Source organism: Accipiter gentilis, chromosome 24 (assembly GCF_929443795.1).
Source record: "Accipiter gentilis chromosome 24, bAccGen1.1, whole genome shotgun sequence".
In the NCBI taxonomy this organism is placed as follows: domain Eukaryota; kingdom Metazoa; phylum Chordata; class Aves; order Accipitriformes; family Accipitridae; genus Astur; species Astur gentilis.
Genome location: NC_064903.1, coordinates 17470568 through 17485211, shown reverse-complemented (window position 1 = coordinate 17485211; position 14644 = coordinate 17470568). Strand labels below are relative to the sequence as shown.

The following is a 14644-nucleotide window of genomic DNA, read 5'->3' as shown; positions in this document are numbered from 1 at the left end:
ATTTCAGGATTTTGGAAAATATCCGCATCCAAAGGACATATTCAAAGTCGTGTAGTGCCCACACTTGCCACCTTGTGGTTCTCGAGAGCATTTTTCCAGCATGCACCTTAGTTCTCTCATGGTTCGCCTTATAATTTACCTGGGGTGTCTTCATAGCATTTCTCATTCAACATTTAACTAAATACTCTCTGAGGCTGACTTTGATCCTTGCCCATTGAAGTGGTTGTCTCTCCTAGGGCTTCAGGGAAGGGTGACAGATGGCTTTCTAAGCTGCTGGTGTCAGTCCTGGCCTGCTTGAGAAGTCCATCCCCCGAGACCTCAGTTCAGGCTCAAATCTCATCTGCCCTCTCCCAGTGAAGTAGCCAGAGCCCTTGACCTGGACTTCCATAGGAGTTGGAGAGTTTTCTTGTCTTCCTGGTTCTTCCGGTTACTGACTTGTATCCCTTCACATAGACTAGCTGCAGCCCTGTGTCTGAGAACCTCAGCTTCCCGCCTGGCACCATGCCGTCACTCCCAAAAGTTCATCTGATCCTTCCAGGAAGACCTATTCTTAGAGTGACGTGCCTTGGAACAGAGCTGGCCCCACCACCCGTCATTGTTTGGACAGGCCTCTTACATTTGAATTGACGTCTTTTTCTTTCTTTTTTTCTTTGTCATACTCTCACCAGGGTGACCTGAGCGAACTGGGGAAAGTATTGATGCAAGGATCTTTCAGTGTTTGGACAGGACACCGAAAAGGTCCGACAAAAATGAAGGATCTTGCCAGGTTCAAGCCAATGCAGAGGCATCTGTTCCTGTACGAGAAAGCTCTGGTCTTCTGCAAGAAGCGAGAGGAGCATGGAGACGGATATGACAAAACCTCATCTTACAGTTTTAAGCATTATTTGAAAGTAAGCACTCTTTGGTTGGGGCCATTGCCGTGTATATTGGAAACCGATAACTCCGCAGACCCAGCGAGTATTTTTCCTCTAACACGGTGGCTTGTTTTCTGCTGTTAAGGGCTGTAATGCCTCAATATGGAAGTGCCATCCCCAGGAAAGGCTGTTGGTTGTAATAGGTTGTGGGGACCCCCCCAGCTGGAGCAGCAGCTGGGAGAGCCCATGGACTCAGTCACATACGTGGTGGCCTCTGCCAGGGAAATGGAGCTGCGGGCAAGTCCCAGGACGAGAACATGCCTTCCCTCCTCCCCTAGCCTGCTTTTCCAGGAGCAGGGATGAGGGCATGAAATTGGGGAAGCCCTTTGCATCTTCCCCAGCCCACCTGGGAGAGCAAGGGAGCTCCTCGCACCTCTGGTGCCCAGGGAGACCCCTTGGGCTGGGCTCTGCCTGGCTGCTCTGGAGCCCCGTTTCCCAGCCAGGAGGATGCAGAGATAACTCTTCTGCCCCTCTCATTGCCTTTCTTCGTTGGCAGGCTAAAAGTACAATTATCAGATGAAGACAGTAGCCTATGGCAAAATATGAGGACATAAACAACCGTCCCAAGCCTCTAAATGCTAACTACTATCAATAAAAATCCTAAACTTCTCTAAAAGAGACCTTCTGGCATACTGTGTGTGATGTGCACTTCTAATGTCAGCATTTTGTCTCGGTACTCTCCCTTGTTTTTCTTGATAAATTAAAACCCAATATGGGTGTATGTTAGCATGCAAAAAAATGGGCACTTGGAGGCAGAGCCTTCAGGCCCAGATGCTGCAGGTCCCTGATCTCAGTGGGGTCTGGGGAGGGAGATGCCACGAGTAGTTGGAAAGCCACGTGATCGTAAATAAGTCCGTTCAGCTCCAGTGCACATTACAAATTGTGTTTTAAAAGCAAATCCCAGGCCATATGTTTAGGTACTTAAATGTTTTTCCCAAACAGCATAATTTTCTTTCTGCGGAGCTTGTTTTCCCTGTAGTACTTGTTTTACCATACGTGCTTTTGAAAGAACTGAAGAGGTAACGCGGGGAAAGTCTGCTCGGAGGAGAAAATCCTATGCTCAGGAGTCCAGGCAATGTGGCCAGAGTTTTTCCTTGCCTCAGGAGAGCTCATTTTCCACTTGTTTGTGTTGCCACACTGGGAGGTTGGCGTTAGAGAATCCATGGATGCTGCAGGATTACATCTGCACACATCTGTTTTCAGAATTGCTGTCCTGAGGGCGAAATCATGTTTCTGGAGCTTGGTATTTGTTTGATTCATGATAGTATCAGGAAATTATTTTTCTTTGCAAAAATGTTTTCTGGGGATTCAGAATTAAAGCAAGCTGTTGGGTAGAAGCTGTGTAACTGGACGTCTGTAAAACAAACAAAAGAACCCCTCAGGATACTATTTTACACACTATGTGAAATACCCAGTGGTAAATACATCTTCGGCTGAGATTCAGTAACTTAGAAGATGCAGGTTCATAACTCACTGCGATGCTAAGTAAATCAGTCTGCCTCGTACCACCGTGGAAAGCGATGCAGTTGAACGCCGTCCCAGAGCTTTCCACTAACCCACCTCGGGCTGCATTGCAGTGAACCAACAGCTGAGGGACAGTAAATCCTGGTCAGAGGGAGGAAACAGAATTTCAAAATCCACTAATACGGATGAACAGACCTTAAATATGTCTATTCCTGGCACTTTCCTTCGCATTCTCATAGGAGATCACCTATAATTTCTAATATCTTGATGCCCGGGCGGTTTTGTAGGAGCTTCCATATAAATTGCCATGCCAGAGGAGATGCACAGAAATGGAAATTGCAGAATATGGGTAAGGCACTCTCTAGGCTGCCCTTTCATAGATTCTGGTTTTTTAAGTTTTCATAAAGTCAGAACGGAGCCTGATCCGCCTTTCTAAGGCTTTCTGGCACTATACTACACAGGATAAAATAATTTAAAAAAATATTTTAATTTTTTTAAAACAAAATAAAATAGAGCTAGGAAATACTGGCTGTTGTTCAATGATGGGCCTTTCTGCATCTGGAGGCAAACACTTTCTCGGAAGTTCATGAAAGCTCTGCTGTTCATACCAGTGAAGAAACAGGAAGCAAGTTGCTAATCAGCTTTCCTTGTTTCCTGAGGCTGTTCGTAGTCACTGAAAATGGGTGCCAACATTTGAAAAAGTAACTAGGAACAGAAAGTTTACCCAGGTGACCTAATCTGTAAATTGCCGTAGTCTTTCAGACCAAAAGCTCTGAAGATGCACCTATTAACAAAGAGGAACTGCAATGTTAAACAGATGTTCTTTCTAAGGCTTTATTTATATTTATACTGGATTTATCTAATCCCACCTGTGTGAATAATTTATGATAGATGGTACCATTACTATTAGATCTGTTTCAAAACATGGAAGGGGGATACTTCAGCTATTTTTGACCGTCCATTAATCAGCGATAAGTTACTAGCAAACTGTGCTTTAAGTGGGAAGATGGTTTACACGATACCAGGTATTAAAGCATTTTTCAGCTTTACGGCATGTTCAGTAGGTGGGTCAGAGATCTCCTGTTGCTGAAGGGTTTCTTGATCTCTAATCGTAGTTTGAGCTACTGATTCAGTTGGGTCATGTTGTACAGATCCTGAATTATTCGGGCCTTAGGTGTTTCCATCCAACTTATCAAAGTGATAACGGGTACCGAGGTCCAGCAGCATTCAGCCACATCTAGCTTGAAGTCTGCGTGCTTCCTGAAAGCCAGGCTTCTGGCAGCTCAGGCTGTATATCCAAAAATTAACCCTTCTTTTGGAAACCTTGGGATGACGTCTCAACTACAGGGATGGTCAGGGACCAAAAGACGTTGAGCTGAGGGCTTCACAAATGGGTTTTAAAGACCGCTGAAAGAATGAAACGCAGAATTCGGCGAGTAAATGAAGAGTCGTGTGGCAGAAATAATGTATGTAGAAAAATAATGTGCCATGCATTTATAAAGCTTCATATGCCTCATCTAAGAAATTTCACGCTGAAAGGGGTACGAGATGACTTTTCAGTTAGTTCCACTGATTCCCAAATGAAAAGTCCCCTAAGGTCCATTGATTGGCTTCAGAAAGCTTTTGCAAATACAGCAAGCTGGCGGAAAGTCAGGGGGGATAAGTTAGATAATGACTTTCAGTTGCTACTGAAATTAAAGTTGATGAAATGTGTTAAATTGAGTGAAAACAGGTTTGTTTAACATGCTGCAAGATGTCTGGAATCATAGGGTAGTGGGAGAGATTTGTAGTATGTTTAATTTTTTTGGTTCTTTTGCAGATGAATGCAGTTGGAATAACTGAGAACGTGAAAGGAGATCATCGGAAATTTGAAATCTGGTATAGTGGGCGAGAAGAGGTCTATGTCGTGCAGGTTTGTAGCTTCAAAAATCTGGATATTTGTACATGCTCATAACAGTGTTAAGGAAATGTCTCCCATTGATCTTAATGGGATTATCAGACATTTAACTTGCATTTCTTCTTCTTCTTTGTCCATGTCAGCGTTCACAGCTCTGTCCCAGCGACTGGCCCTTGGTGTCCAGTCCAGAACTGTAGAAGTCATCTTAAAGTGGAGACAGAATTGCTCTTTGGAAATAGAGCCTTTCATTCCAGATGAAATCTCAAATAGACCAGTACTTGAAAAAAAAAGATTTTACTGTGCTTAATAGCTTATGTGAATTGAGCTGGGAAATGGGCCTCATGCTTTAATGGCCATGAGCCACATGTGCCTCTCTACAATTAGATGTCAGAACTGCTCCCAGAGCAAAGGCTTAGCCTCCGTGGTGCTATTTCCAGTAGTCTTTCGACTCATCTACAAAAGAGTAGCCCAGTTGACCTGCTTTCTTCCCGATTCTTTTCTTTCCTTTTGTAGCATTTTGAATAGAAACTTAGGAAGGTGAAATGTTTGCCAGGAAAACCTGTTGTGAAAATATTGTAGATTGATGGGGTTTTTTAAGTAGTCTTCTGCCTGGATTTTTTTTCCTCCATGTTACAACACAGTAGCCAACTTAAATTGCTAAAGCAGATGTACGTAGCCAAGTAGACTTATATTCAAAAGGCAGATTTGGCCCTTTAGGTATTTTGTAAAAGAGATAAGATGCATGCAAACGTGTGCTTTTGCCTGCACTCCCTGCATTGTAGTGATGGCTCCACAATTTCCACCGTGTTTTGCCTGGATGTAGTGGGGACCATCAATTTTAAAAGATCAAGAATGTTTAAAATGTAGTGATGGCTTTGGATAAAAGGGGATTTCAGATAATTACAGCATAGAAAAGTAAGATTTTATTCATACATTGTAATGGATGATTCTTAATTCAAAATTCAGACAATTTTCTCTTCCTCCAGGCCCAAACAGTAGATCTCAAGATGGCATGGTTGAATGAAATAAGAAAAATTTTGTTCAAGCAGCAGGAGCTTATAAAAGGTACATTTGACCGATTTCTCTGTGGCATTCGCTCTGCTGCAGAGCCTTTCCTATTTTCACATTGCTAATCTTCAAATCCAGTAATTCTCACCAGAGAATTGATTTTCAGAAGAAGCCTGGTAACAAAATACTGGAGTGAGGCCTTACGTTACAGGGAAATAACAAAACTCAGAGCGGTAAAGGCCAGGTGCTTACGTGAAAATGAATTTCGGAAGTACTTTTTTTTTTGTCGTTACCTTGGGAATTATTTCACATTTGTTATCATAGGCTTCGTTCAACAAGACACATAGCAGATGCCTAGTTTTAAGCACACTATAGTCTTCAGTGGCGTGCTCACTACTGGATTTGTGCTAACGTACCGTCTTACTCATAACTAAGTCTGTGCTTTGCAAGAGTCCCTAGGTCTGTTTTTCTCTAAACAAGAAATCATTAGGTTTGTACAAAAGGTCTAAATTTTAAAATAATGAATGCTTCAAGTGTGACGGTTACTGATAAAAAAAAGGGGTTTAAGCTGGTCTTTGACCTCCCCGCAGTGGAGAAGCAGCAGCCCGGCTCGTGCAGCGACCAGCTCCCGCTCTCCTCCCAGCTGAGCGACGGGTGAGTCCCAGGAGCCGGACTGGGGGCTCGCTCCAGTACCCTCCCATCACTGGGCACCCAGTGCCTTCTGGCCGTATCCCGGTTCTGTCCCAGTCTGAGAGCTCTGGGTAGCGGGTAGGAGGGGGTGTGCTGCCCGTTCACCCGTGGGTGGTGGGTGGCAGTGGTCTGGGGGCAGCGTCTGTAAGGGGCACCCTCCGGCGCTCGCCTGGCAGCGCAGCCTGAGCTCCTCCGCAAATGGAGACAAGGATCAAATATGATGCTCAAATTCAGGGAAAGACATACTGCAGCAGTTTTATTTCCCCTCCCCCCAAAATTAAAACAAGGCATTGAAGTCCTTAACCTTAAGAAACATACCTTAAGAAGTACCATTATTATGTCTGACTCTGTTTTACAAAACCTCGTGGAGTTTGTGTTCATTCATAAAGTAAAACTAAGATTGATTTTTTTTTTTTTTAATTTTTTTTTTTTTTAATCATTCAGAAAGCAGCAGAGAGCCTCCATAAGCTCAGAAGAGAATGACTCAGAGCGCACCAGCCCAGTGATGCTGGACAGTGGGCTCCTGTCCCCCCAAAACAAGCCCCACAGAAGTACGGACCCTTCCCCTTCCTTTGGGGCAGAGTCTGCAGGTGCTGGGGTAACCCCAACCTGAGCTGCACGCTGTCTTGCAGGCTGGCCGGGAATGTCACAGTCCCTGGAAATCTGCGAGGGACTGGAGGAGTGGTCGGGTAACCAGTACCTCTCCAATTGCTCGGACACCGAGGAGGAGGACGGGAACCAGCTGGTTAGTACAGAGATGCAATAGTCCCAAAGCTCGGGGTGCTGCCGTTTTTTGTCATCTTGCTTCATCTGCTTCACTGGGTAACGGATGTATCTTGTCCATGTCTCTCAGATTTTCCATACCTCAATTTTGGGGAATGAGGAGATGTCTCAGCCACAGTTTCTTGAAATAATTTTAATTAAGGTTGCTGATAGGGCTCTGTCGCGTTCCCTGCGGCAGTCAGAAATAACAGCCGTCTGATATGAAATGCAGCTAAATAAGATAATTTTTTCTTATTACCACAGTCTCCAGGAAAATACAAAGCCCTTGCAGACTGCAAGAGGAGAGGATCAGAGGACCTGCTGGTGAAAAATGGGGATGAAATTCAGCTTTTGCATGAAGATGGTGAGGGACAGTGGTAGGTATTTTAGGATTCCTTTGCCTTATCTCTAAGAGCCTGCAAGGCAGTCCCGTGCAACCTTGCTTGCCTGGTGATACGCTCGTTGTAGCTTCTGATTAAGTTTTAGACTATTCCAGAAAGCTGGAGAATTCATTCCCTTGCCAAGACTAGAGGCCATACGCGCTGGCATGGCCTGGGAAAACAAGTCAGGACTTCCCTTGCCGTGGGTGTCTGGGCGAGCTGTGTTTCACCAACATCTTCACAACCCCTCTTCCCACTTCAGATCACGCTGCAGGTGAGAGCTCTTTGCCCACCCCAGCTCAGCTGTTGGCTTTGTTCCTCTGGGCTTATTAACAGCAATATTCTGTAATTGCAAGACATTTTCCTCCCTCAAACAGCTGTACAAGTGTTAACTGGTTAATGGCTGCGGACCATCTTTCTGTTGTATTTAAAGCTGTGGCTCGCAAGATAACACTTCATAGCTGGTTCTCTCCTTATGGCTGGGAGCATTGCCTGGGAAAATCACCGTACCCACCCTCCTGTCCTTTGAACCTTTAGTCTCCTTGTCTCGGAGGGCAGCGTGCCCTCTTCTGATTTTTGCAGCAATTTGGCTGTCTCTCCTTTCCAGGTTGATTTCTGACTAGCTCTCGTCAGCCAGCCCGGGGTCTCAGTAGGAGGGAGCGCAGCACGCTAATGCCTTCTTTGGGATGTGGGAAGGGTGATATTAGCAGGAACCTGAATCAGATTTGTGCAGGCACTAGCCTGTAAATGCACAGACACAAATGCCCCATGGAGGATTCCTGGCTGGCATCTACAGCCCTTGCACTTCAAGGGAGAATAGAATAGAAAAGAATATTTCAGTTGGAAGGGATCTACAATGATCATCTAGTCTAACGGCCTTTTGCAAAATTCAGTTTGTTGTTAGCAAAAGCAAGACGTAAAGCATCTCAGTTTTGCTGAATGCTCAGCACCTCTCATGGTGGTTTCAGCCAGTACCAGGCAAAGATTTCTCACACCAAACTTTTTTGTTGGCACAAATTTCACTGCATGAGTGAGACAGAGGGATGTCATTTATGAGCATGAGTATTTCCAGCTGCCTAAATCTTGGCTTGAATTTACTTATAGTACCCTGACTAAATTAATCCTACCAGTCTAGCTCAATAGCAGAGAAGCGAGGAAAGTAATTGCCCTTGGCTCCATCAGTAGTCAATGGAGGAAAACTGGCATCTCTGGAGGTCTCACGCAGGGTAACTTGTGCTCTGGAGAGTCCTGTTCCTCTCCATTGACTAGAGAGAGGCCCAAGGCAGTTGTGCTCCCAATGTAGGCTTTTTAACTAGGTTCCTAGATTTAGGTGGGAAGAATACTTTAAATGCATACCCAGCTCCTGTTAAAATGCTTCCCTGGTTTGAACAAATTGTTGGTTGCACCGACAGTTGTGTAGAGCGTGCCCATATCAAGCTGCTCCTGGGTTGATTTGTTCCTTTTACTAATGCCGTTGTCGTTCAAAGGTTGGTGAAAAACCTAAACAGAAGAAAAGAAGGCTGGATTCCTGTCCACAGTCTGCAGATAGTAGTTGGTGACTGCAGATTTCGGAATGCCAAAGTCGCAGGTATCATATAGCACGCCTAGCAGAAATGTTTCGTAACTCCAATCAGGTCTTTTAAGCCATTTGCATTACACTTGATGTACTAAATCTGGCTGCATATGCCTCTGCAGAAAAAAAAAGAAAGCAGCTACTCCAAAAAGCCCGCAAAAGTAGTAAATTAAGCTTTTTTTTTGTTTGTTAACACCTTAAGACATTTCTGTGACTTTAGGCACTACTAAATTAAAACCAAGCATTTAAAAACGTAGATTTCTTTGCAAGAGCACTGGGTAGAAGATCGGGGAGAAGAGACGGAGTCTGACCAGGGATTCCCGTGACTGTTTTGCCTACTCGCTGCTGTAGCTCAAACCCCATGTGAATAGGAGGTACCTAGGCAAAATCTCCTCCTGCTGCAAAAGACGTCGTGGCCTGACCCCCAGCACTCTGAAGGCAATACTTCATTTCTGCAGCCTCACTCTTGCCCTCATTGCTGCCTGCTTGTTAATCCATCATTAGAATAAAGTTTACAAACAGGTTACCAGGTTTCGGCAGAAGGCTTCTAGCCTCAAAAGTAGTATTTCTCATTTTCTAGCCGTAAATGTACATAGAAGTAGATAGGAAAGCATAGCAGATGACACAAGAAAATGCCTTAAGAGCAGCCTGTCGCCCTTGCCGTGTACACAGCTTCACCTCTCCACGTGTTGCCTCATCACCATGCTGTCCACTGGAAATGGGAGACCAGGGTTTGTGATGGGAGCAGCTCAGGAAACCCACATAGGTTTAGCCCGTTAAAAAAAAATAATAAAAAAATACAGCAGTTATGACGATACAAAGCAAATTTTGCAAGTAGATTTCTTTTTAAATACTTCCTTTTTGTCAAAATCGATTGTTTTGATGAAGGAAGCCTTCTGAAAGGCTTAAAATTCCAGTCAGTTCTTGATTGTTTTCCCGTATATTTCAGTGAAATCCTTCCTGTACAGGAAGGTATTTTTTAATCCCCTTTGTTGCAGGGCAGTCAGATTTCACAGGTTGGAGGTTTTCTGACTTCACGTAAGGGGTAGCTCGCAGTGGGCTAGCAGCACAGCGGAGAGGACTCCCCTTGGTGTGCTCCCACCTGGAGCACCGTGTGTCGTCTTCTCAGGAATCATCATATCTCGCTGGGTCCTGGACCACAGCCTGCGCAGGAGGGTTCTCCAGCCATAGATGCATCTTGAAAATAGGGTGCTGGCAAACTCTGAACACTGGTTTGCTTTGTCAGTGGTCATATCCCCCAAAGCCTAGAGATTCCAGCCTGGTTTACAAAGTTGCTGAGTACGAACTAAGGAGAATTTCACACGGCAAAACCACAGAAAGTGCTACTGCCCAGACGCTCTGCAGTCGTGTTGGCAGGGTCTAGTCGCAGCACTGAGGCTCTGTTTTCCCTGTTCAGATTAATTCTGTTCTCTTCCGCTATCGTGTATGCAGTCTCTAGGCATGATTCTAATTTTACATGCACTCCAGGCAATACTGTAGGATGCTGTAGGATGTTTTCTTGCTATTTCCTAGAGCTATTCCTAGAGCTTTTCAGTGACGTGTCCTTATAGCCATAATGTACTTGCACTCTGAAAACTGATTTTCAAACAGTACCTTTGCATTTAGCAATCCCTTTTCATCTGTGGACTGGTCATTTTATACTGCAGGTGACTTTGTACCACTGACTGCTCGGGGATGCAGTTCGGGTTGGGTTTTTTTCTGCTTTCTCAGAAGATGGAGCTCTTGCTCCAATATAGCAGAGGGATAATTAGGCAGCCAAGCTTGTAGAGCAAAATAGGGGCAGGAGGGAGCACCGTAACCCTCACATGTTATTAGCTGCTTGTGCTGAAACGCTGTTTTGCATGTAAGCAGGGTAAACTTGATTAACGTGTTGTGGGGTCCCCAAGGGCTTAGAGCATGCTGGAGTCGCTTCAGAGCTGGGGCAGAGGCAGTCCTGGCCCTTCACGGCGGGTAGTGCCTCTGTTTTTGCTCAGCTCCAGGTCCCCACAAGAAATAAAAATATATCTCCAATCACAGATTTTCCTAACCAGAATTCATACAAACTTGGGATTTGGGTTTTTTTCAGTGCAAAGCCTTTAGCTGAATAGATGAAATGGTTCCCTTACCTTAACAGTTTTGCCTAGATTTATACTGTGGCCCTAACAAAAACCTCCCACCACGGGATGGCTGATACCTGCACGCTTACAAGCTGTTCCTCTCCCCTCCTGCTAATTATTCCAGTGCCGGGCCAGTACAAAACATAATGAAGTTATGGGAAGGGAACCTTTCGCTGCCCATTTGAAGTTACCAGATAAATATTCGGTCAATGCCCCTACCATTGCCAGCTTTGCAAATCCACCAACCTCCTGCACCCAGCCTGCTGAGGGACAACCTATGTGCAAAGCTGAACTTGCACCACCCAAACGAATCCACAGATGATTCTTCCTTTCCTCATGTGGTTGCATAAGTAATTTTCCTTACAGATGAGTCATTACTACTGGCAATGGCATGTAACTGTTGATAAAACAAGTGTTTTGGTCCAAATCTTCTTTTGCAAAGGTGTGCGTGGGGGAAACTTTATTAAACTTTTTGCAAATCTTGGCCAGGATATAAGCCAGGAGGCTTTTTGGGAGGAAGATGGCCGGCTTGGAGGTCATTTTGAAAGCCAGTTTTCCCTCTGGTGTGCCTCTAGCTATAATTTCTGAGATTAGTCCTTGCTGCTTTCTTCTGAAGAGATTTATTCTGTCTCCTGTGCAAATCCATGGTGGATTTTTTTTTATGTGTGTGCCGTAGGAATCGTTTTGTATCGCAGGTGATAACGCGCAGATCTCAAAACGAGAGAGATTTGGAGAGAACTGTGCTCAGAGAAAGCAATATTCAGAAAATAGCTACTGCTGAGATTGACCCATGTGTTGCTAGTTTAAGCTGCCTTGCTAACGCGGTCAGGCGCTGCCTGGTCAACTGACTTGACTTTTATATGAATTAACAAGGAGATGCAAGATTATCTCCTCATTTCCCTTCTGCCAGACGCACATCTCGGGGAAGGTGAGGGCTGCAGCGTTGCAATCCCAACTCCCCTTCCACAGCGGGGCAGGAGACAAAAACATTTCTGCGAGTCCCCTGGTTGCTAGCGTGCCAAAGATCCTGAGTTACAGCACTGACAGCGTCTGTGTCGGTGAAGGAAAAGGCGTCTCGCCTCTCAGCTGCGCTGCAGCACCCACTTCGAGGCAAACGGAGAGCGGGGACGGCAGAAATGAGGTCGCTGCCGTAACCCGAAGCAGATGCGTGACTTGTTTTCACTTCAGTGACACTGTGCTTGCGGCCAGCAGCACCGCAGCCTCCCCTCTTGTCGGGGTTAAGCTCCGTCCCTGCTCTTCTTTTCTCTCAGCAGTGGTAAACAGATGCAAGCGAAAGGAAACACGTTGTCTGCTCCCGAATTTTCACATCAGAGCAAAATGAGGCCAAAGCATTTTCAGCTTTTTTCACCTGACCTTTAAAAGCTGGGCAGAGAGAAGGGCGAGCGTCCCATTTCCACTCGCTGCGTGGAGGTTGCGTGAGACTGATTTCTTTTAGAGGGAGCATGAAATAGAGTAACCTGAATAAAAATAGGGATTCAAATGAAAAATGGAAGCAGTGATAAATGCCTTTACTTATTACCTATATAAAAGAAGTATTGCTGCAACTTTCAAGTTCTTTCAAACAGCAGACAAGTTACATGGCAGAATTGGCCTTGAGCCCAGAGACAAGGAGCATCCCGAGCAGGCGTGGAAGGATGCTCTGTGCCAAGGCAGGCGCTTGGTTTAAGGAGGACGCAGGCTGCTGTTCTACGTGCCAGACCCTCTCCTAGTTTCTTTTAACGCCCCACCTGCCCAATTATCTCTTCCAAGCCTTAAGGGGATCCCCTCTGTGTGTGTGCTCTTCATGCTGAGCAAAGGTTTTCCCCCTTGGTAGTGCCCGAAGGACCGAGCTCGCGTGTCCTCTGTTCCTGCTGGCCGGGGCAGCAGGGATCGTCCTCTCGACTGCGGTGAGCTTGGGGCAGCCCTTGATGTGGCTGCCTAGGCCACCTGGTTTGAATCTGCCTGATAAGAGTCTTGTACGTGGCTGAACTCTTGAGCTCTTGCAGGCTGGCCTAAGCATGTTGGCTGAAATGCGCAAGTTTTGTCTAAGTTCTGTTTAAAATGCCACTTGCAGTTTTGCAGATGCAGCACAGCTGTTTGCACTATTACTCATGCACTTTAATGATTGCAGCCGCAGGCTTTTGTATTTATGCAGGGTCCATTAAAGGTAATGTTGATTTCTTTTTGGCCTTTGAAACGTAAAGCAGGGTCTCCTCGTCCAACCTGTGAAGCCAGTCAGCTTCACAGAACAGCTATTTTGTAACGCTATAGAAAACCATTTTGAGCCTGACAAAATAAGGAGCCTAGAGAAGACAGCAGCTGGCCGCGCTGTGATAATCAAGTGACAGATGATGGAAAAGAGTCAAACCCTGTGGTCCTGCCTTAGACAAGGCTCCCGCTGAAGCTAGTGGGAATTCGGCTTTTAGGGAGAACCGCAGGAGTGCACTTATTTTTTTTATGTTATACAAATGTTACATGATTACAGGGAACAATGTATTTCTTGGAATAAGATGCTTTAATATTAACATCATTCTTCATTACTTTATAGATGCTGCCCTGTGTAACACGAGAAAGTTTAGTTCCCCTTGAATTAAGGGTGAACTAGCAGCATCCTATTTTCGATGCTCTTTGGAAGCTTTCAACTAAGTGTTACAGAGAAATAGCACAATAGTTGGAGTTGTCCTGTACTATTCATCACATTCACAGACCTCCACAGCTTCATCTGCACTGAACGGGACTGGGGTCCTAAGCAGCTTCTCATAGTCATAAAGGAAGCCATTCTCTGCTCTTTCTTTTTTTTCTCCTATGGAAAGTACAGTATTTTATTATTTTTACCTGCTGTTTTTCCATGACATCCATCACGTTTCATCAGAGAAGTACACTACAGTTTCCTGGCACTTTGTTTAGATGCTTGAAATTTCCTCTACAGGTTGAAGGCTTTACCTACTTACTAGCTGACAACTGTTGAAGTTGATTGCAAATAAAAGAGTTGAGTTTGGTAAACCAAAAGAGTTGGTAAACCAAAAAAACCCCCACAAAACCAAACCAAAAACCAAACGAAGCTGTATGTCCCGCTTAATTGATTTTATGGATGGGTTTTTCTTAAATATCCACTTCAGCTATGTGAATGTAATGTTCTGTAAGAGCATCATCTGGCTGACTCACATGCGAAGATGCAATAACGCTAAAGATCCTCTTTTTGCACTTAGGGTCTGACTCCAGCCCATTGCAGTCAGTCCCATTGATTTCAATGAGGTTTGGATCAGGTCAAGCTGACAACTCAGGGTTGTCGCCAATCACTTAGGGTCCCAAAGCGTCCCAAGGCTGAAACCTGTATCTAGCAAGTGTTGAAGTTTACATTAAATGTATGTACTTTTGGAACACGTGCCATAAATCAAAGTTAAATGTCCATGTTTGCACTAAGGATCTTCTTGTGATAAGACTGTACTTTTCAGCATCTTTAACAATAATGTATCTCTTGAATTTTTGAGAAAGAAAAAGGAATATTGAACACTCATAATTTAATTTTGTGTTTCTTTGTCTAGTTTTGCTTTTGTAGAACATAGGTACAGGTGGTTTAACTGACTGTGTTAAGAGCAGGGTTAATAGTATGCATGCGGTAGTGAATTTGCTCTGTCCCGTCAAAATGAAACGTTTTATACCATGGACTAAAGGGGGACCTTTATGATCTGACTTTGATTTGTGAACCATAGATTCTTAGACACAGTACAAAGTTGTTAAGTTAAAACATACTGGGGTAGTTTTTGGGGTGACCATTTTTTTGTGCAGAGGAATTGTTGAACTGCGTGATGGCTGTGATTGCCAGGGGAGTTCCCCAC

At 44.8% G+C, this 14644-nt stretch overlaps 1 protein-coding gene across 2 annotated transcripts in view; it reads left to right on the top strand.

The window, feature by feature from the left end:
- The window catches only part of MCF2 (MCF.2 cell line derived transforming sequence), a 59004-nt gene extending 45190 nt beyond the window's left edge, over positions 1-13814 (top strand). Inside the window, exons 22-30 of one of the 2 annotated variants that reach the window (XM_049827208.1) lie at positions 669-890; positions 4198-4290; positions 5262-5340; positions 5874-5937; positions 6418-6524; positions 6606-6718; positions 7000-7112; positions 8603-8703; positions 13354-13814. In XM_049827208.1, coding sequence (XP_049683165.1) covers positions 669-890; positions 4198-4290; positions 5262-5340; positions 5874-5937; positions 6418-6524; positions 6606-6718; positions 7000-7112; positions 8603-8703; positions 13354-13394 — 933 coding nt within the window. In that variant the 3' untranslated portion in view covers positions 13395-13814. Of the gene's footprint in view, positions 1-668; positions 891-4197; positions 4291-5261; positions 5341-5873; positions 5938-6417; positions 6525-6605; positions 6719-6999; positions 7113-8602; positions 8704-12639 lie in introns of both variants that reach the window. The other variant, XM_049827209.1, reaches the window with a different exon arrangement.
- The last annotated feature ends 830 nt before the right edge of the window (positions 13815-14644 follow it).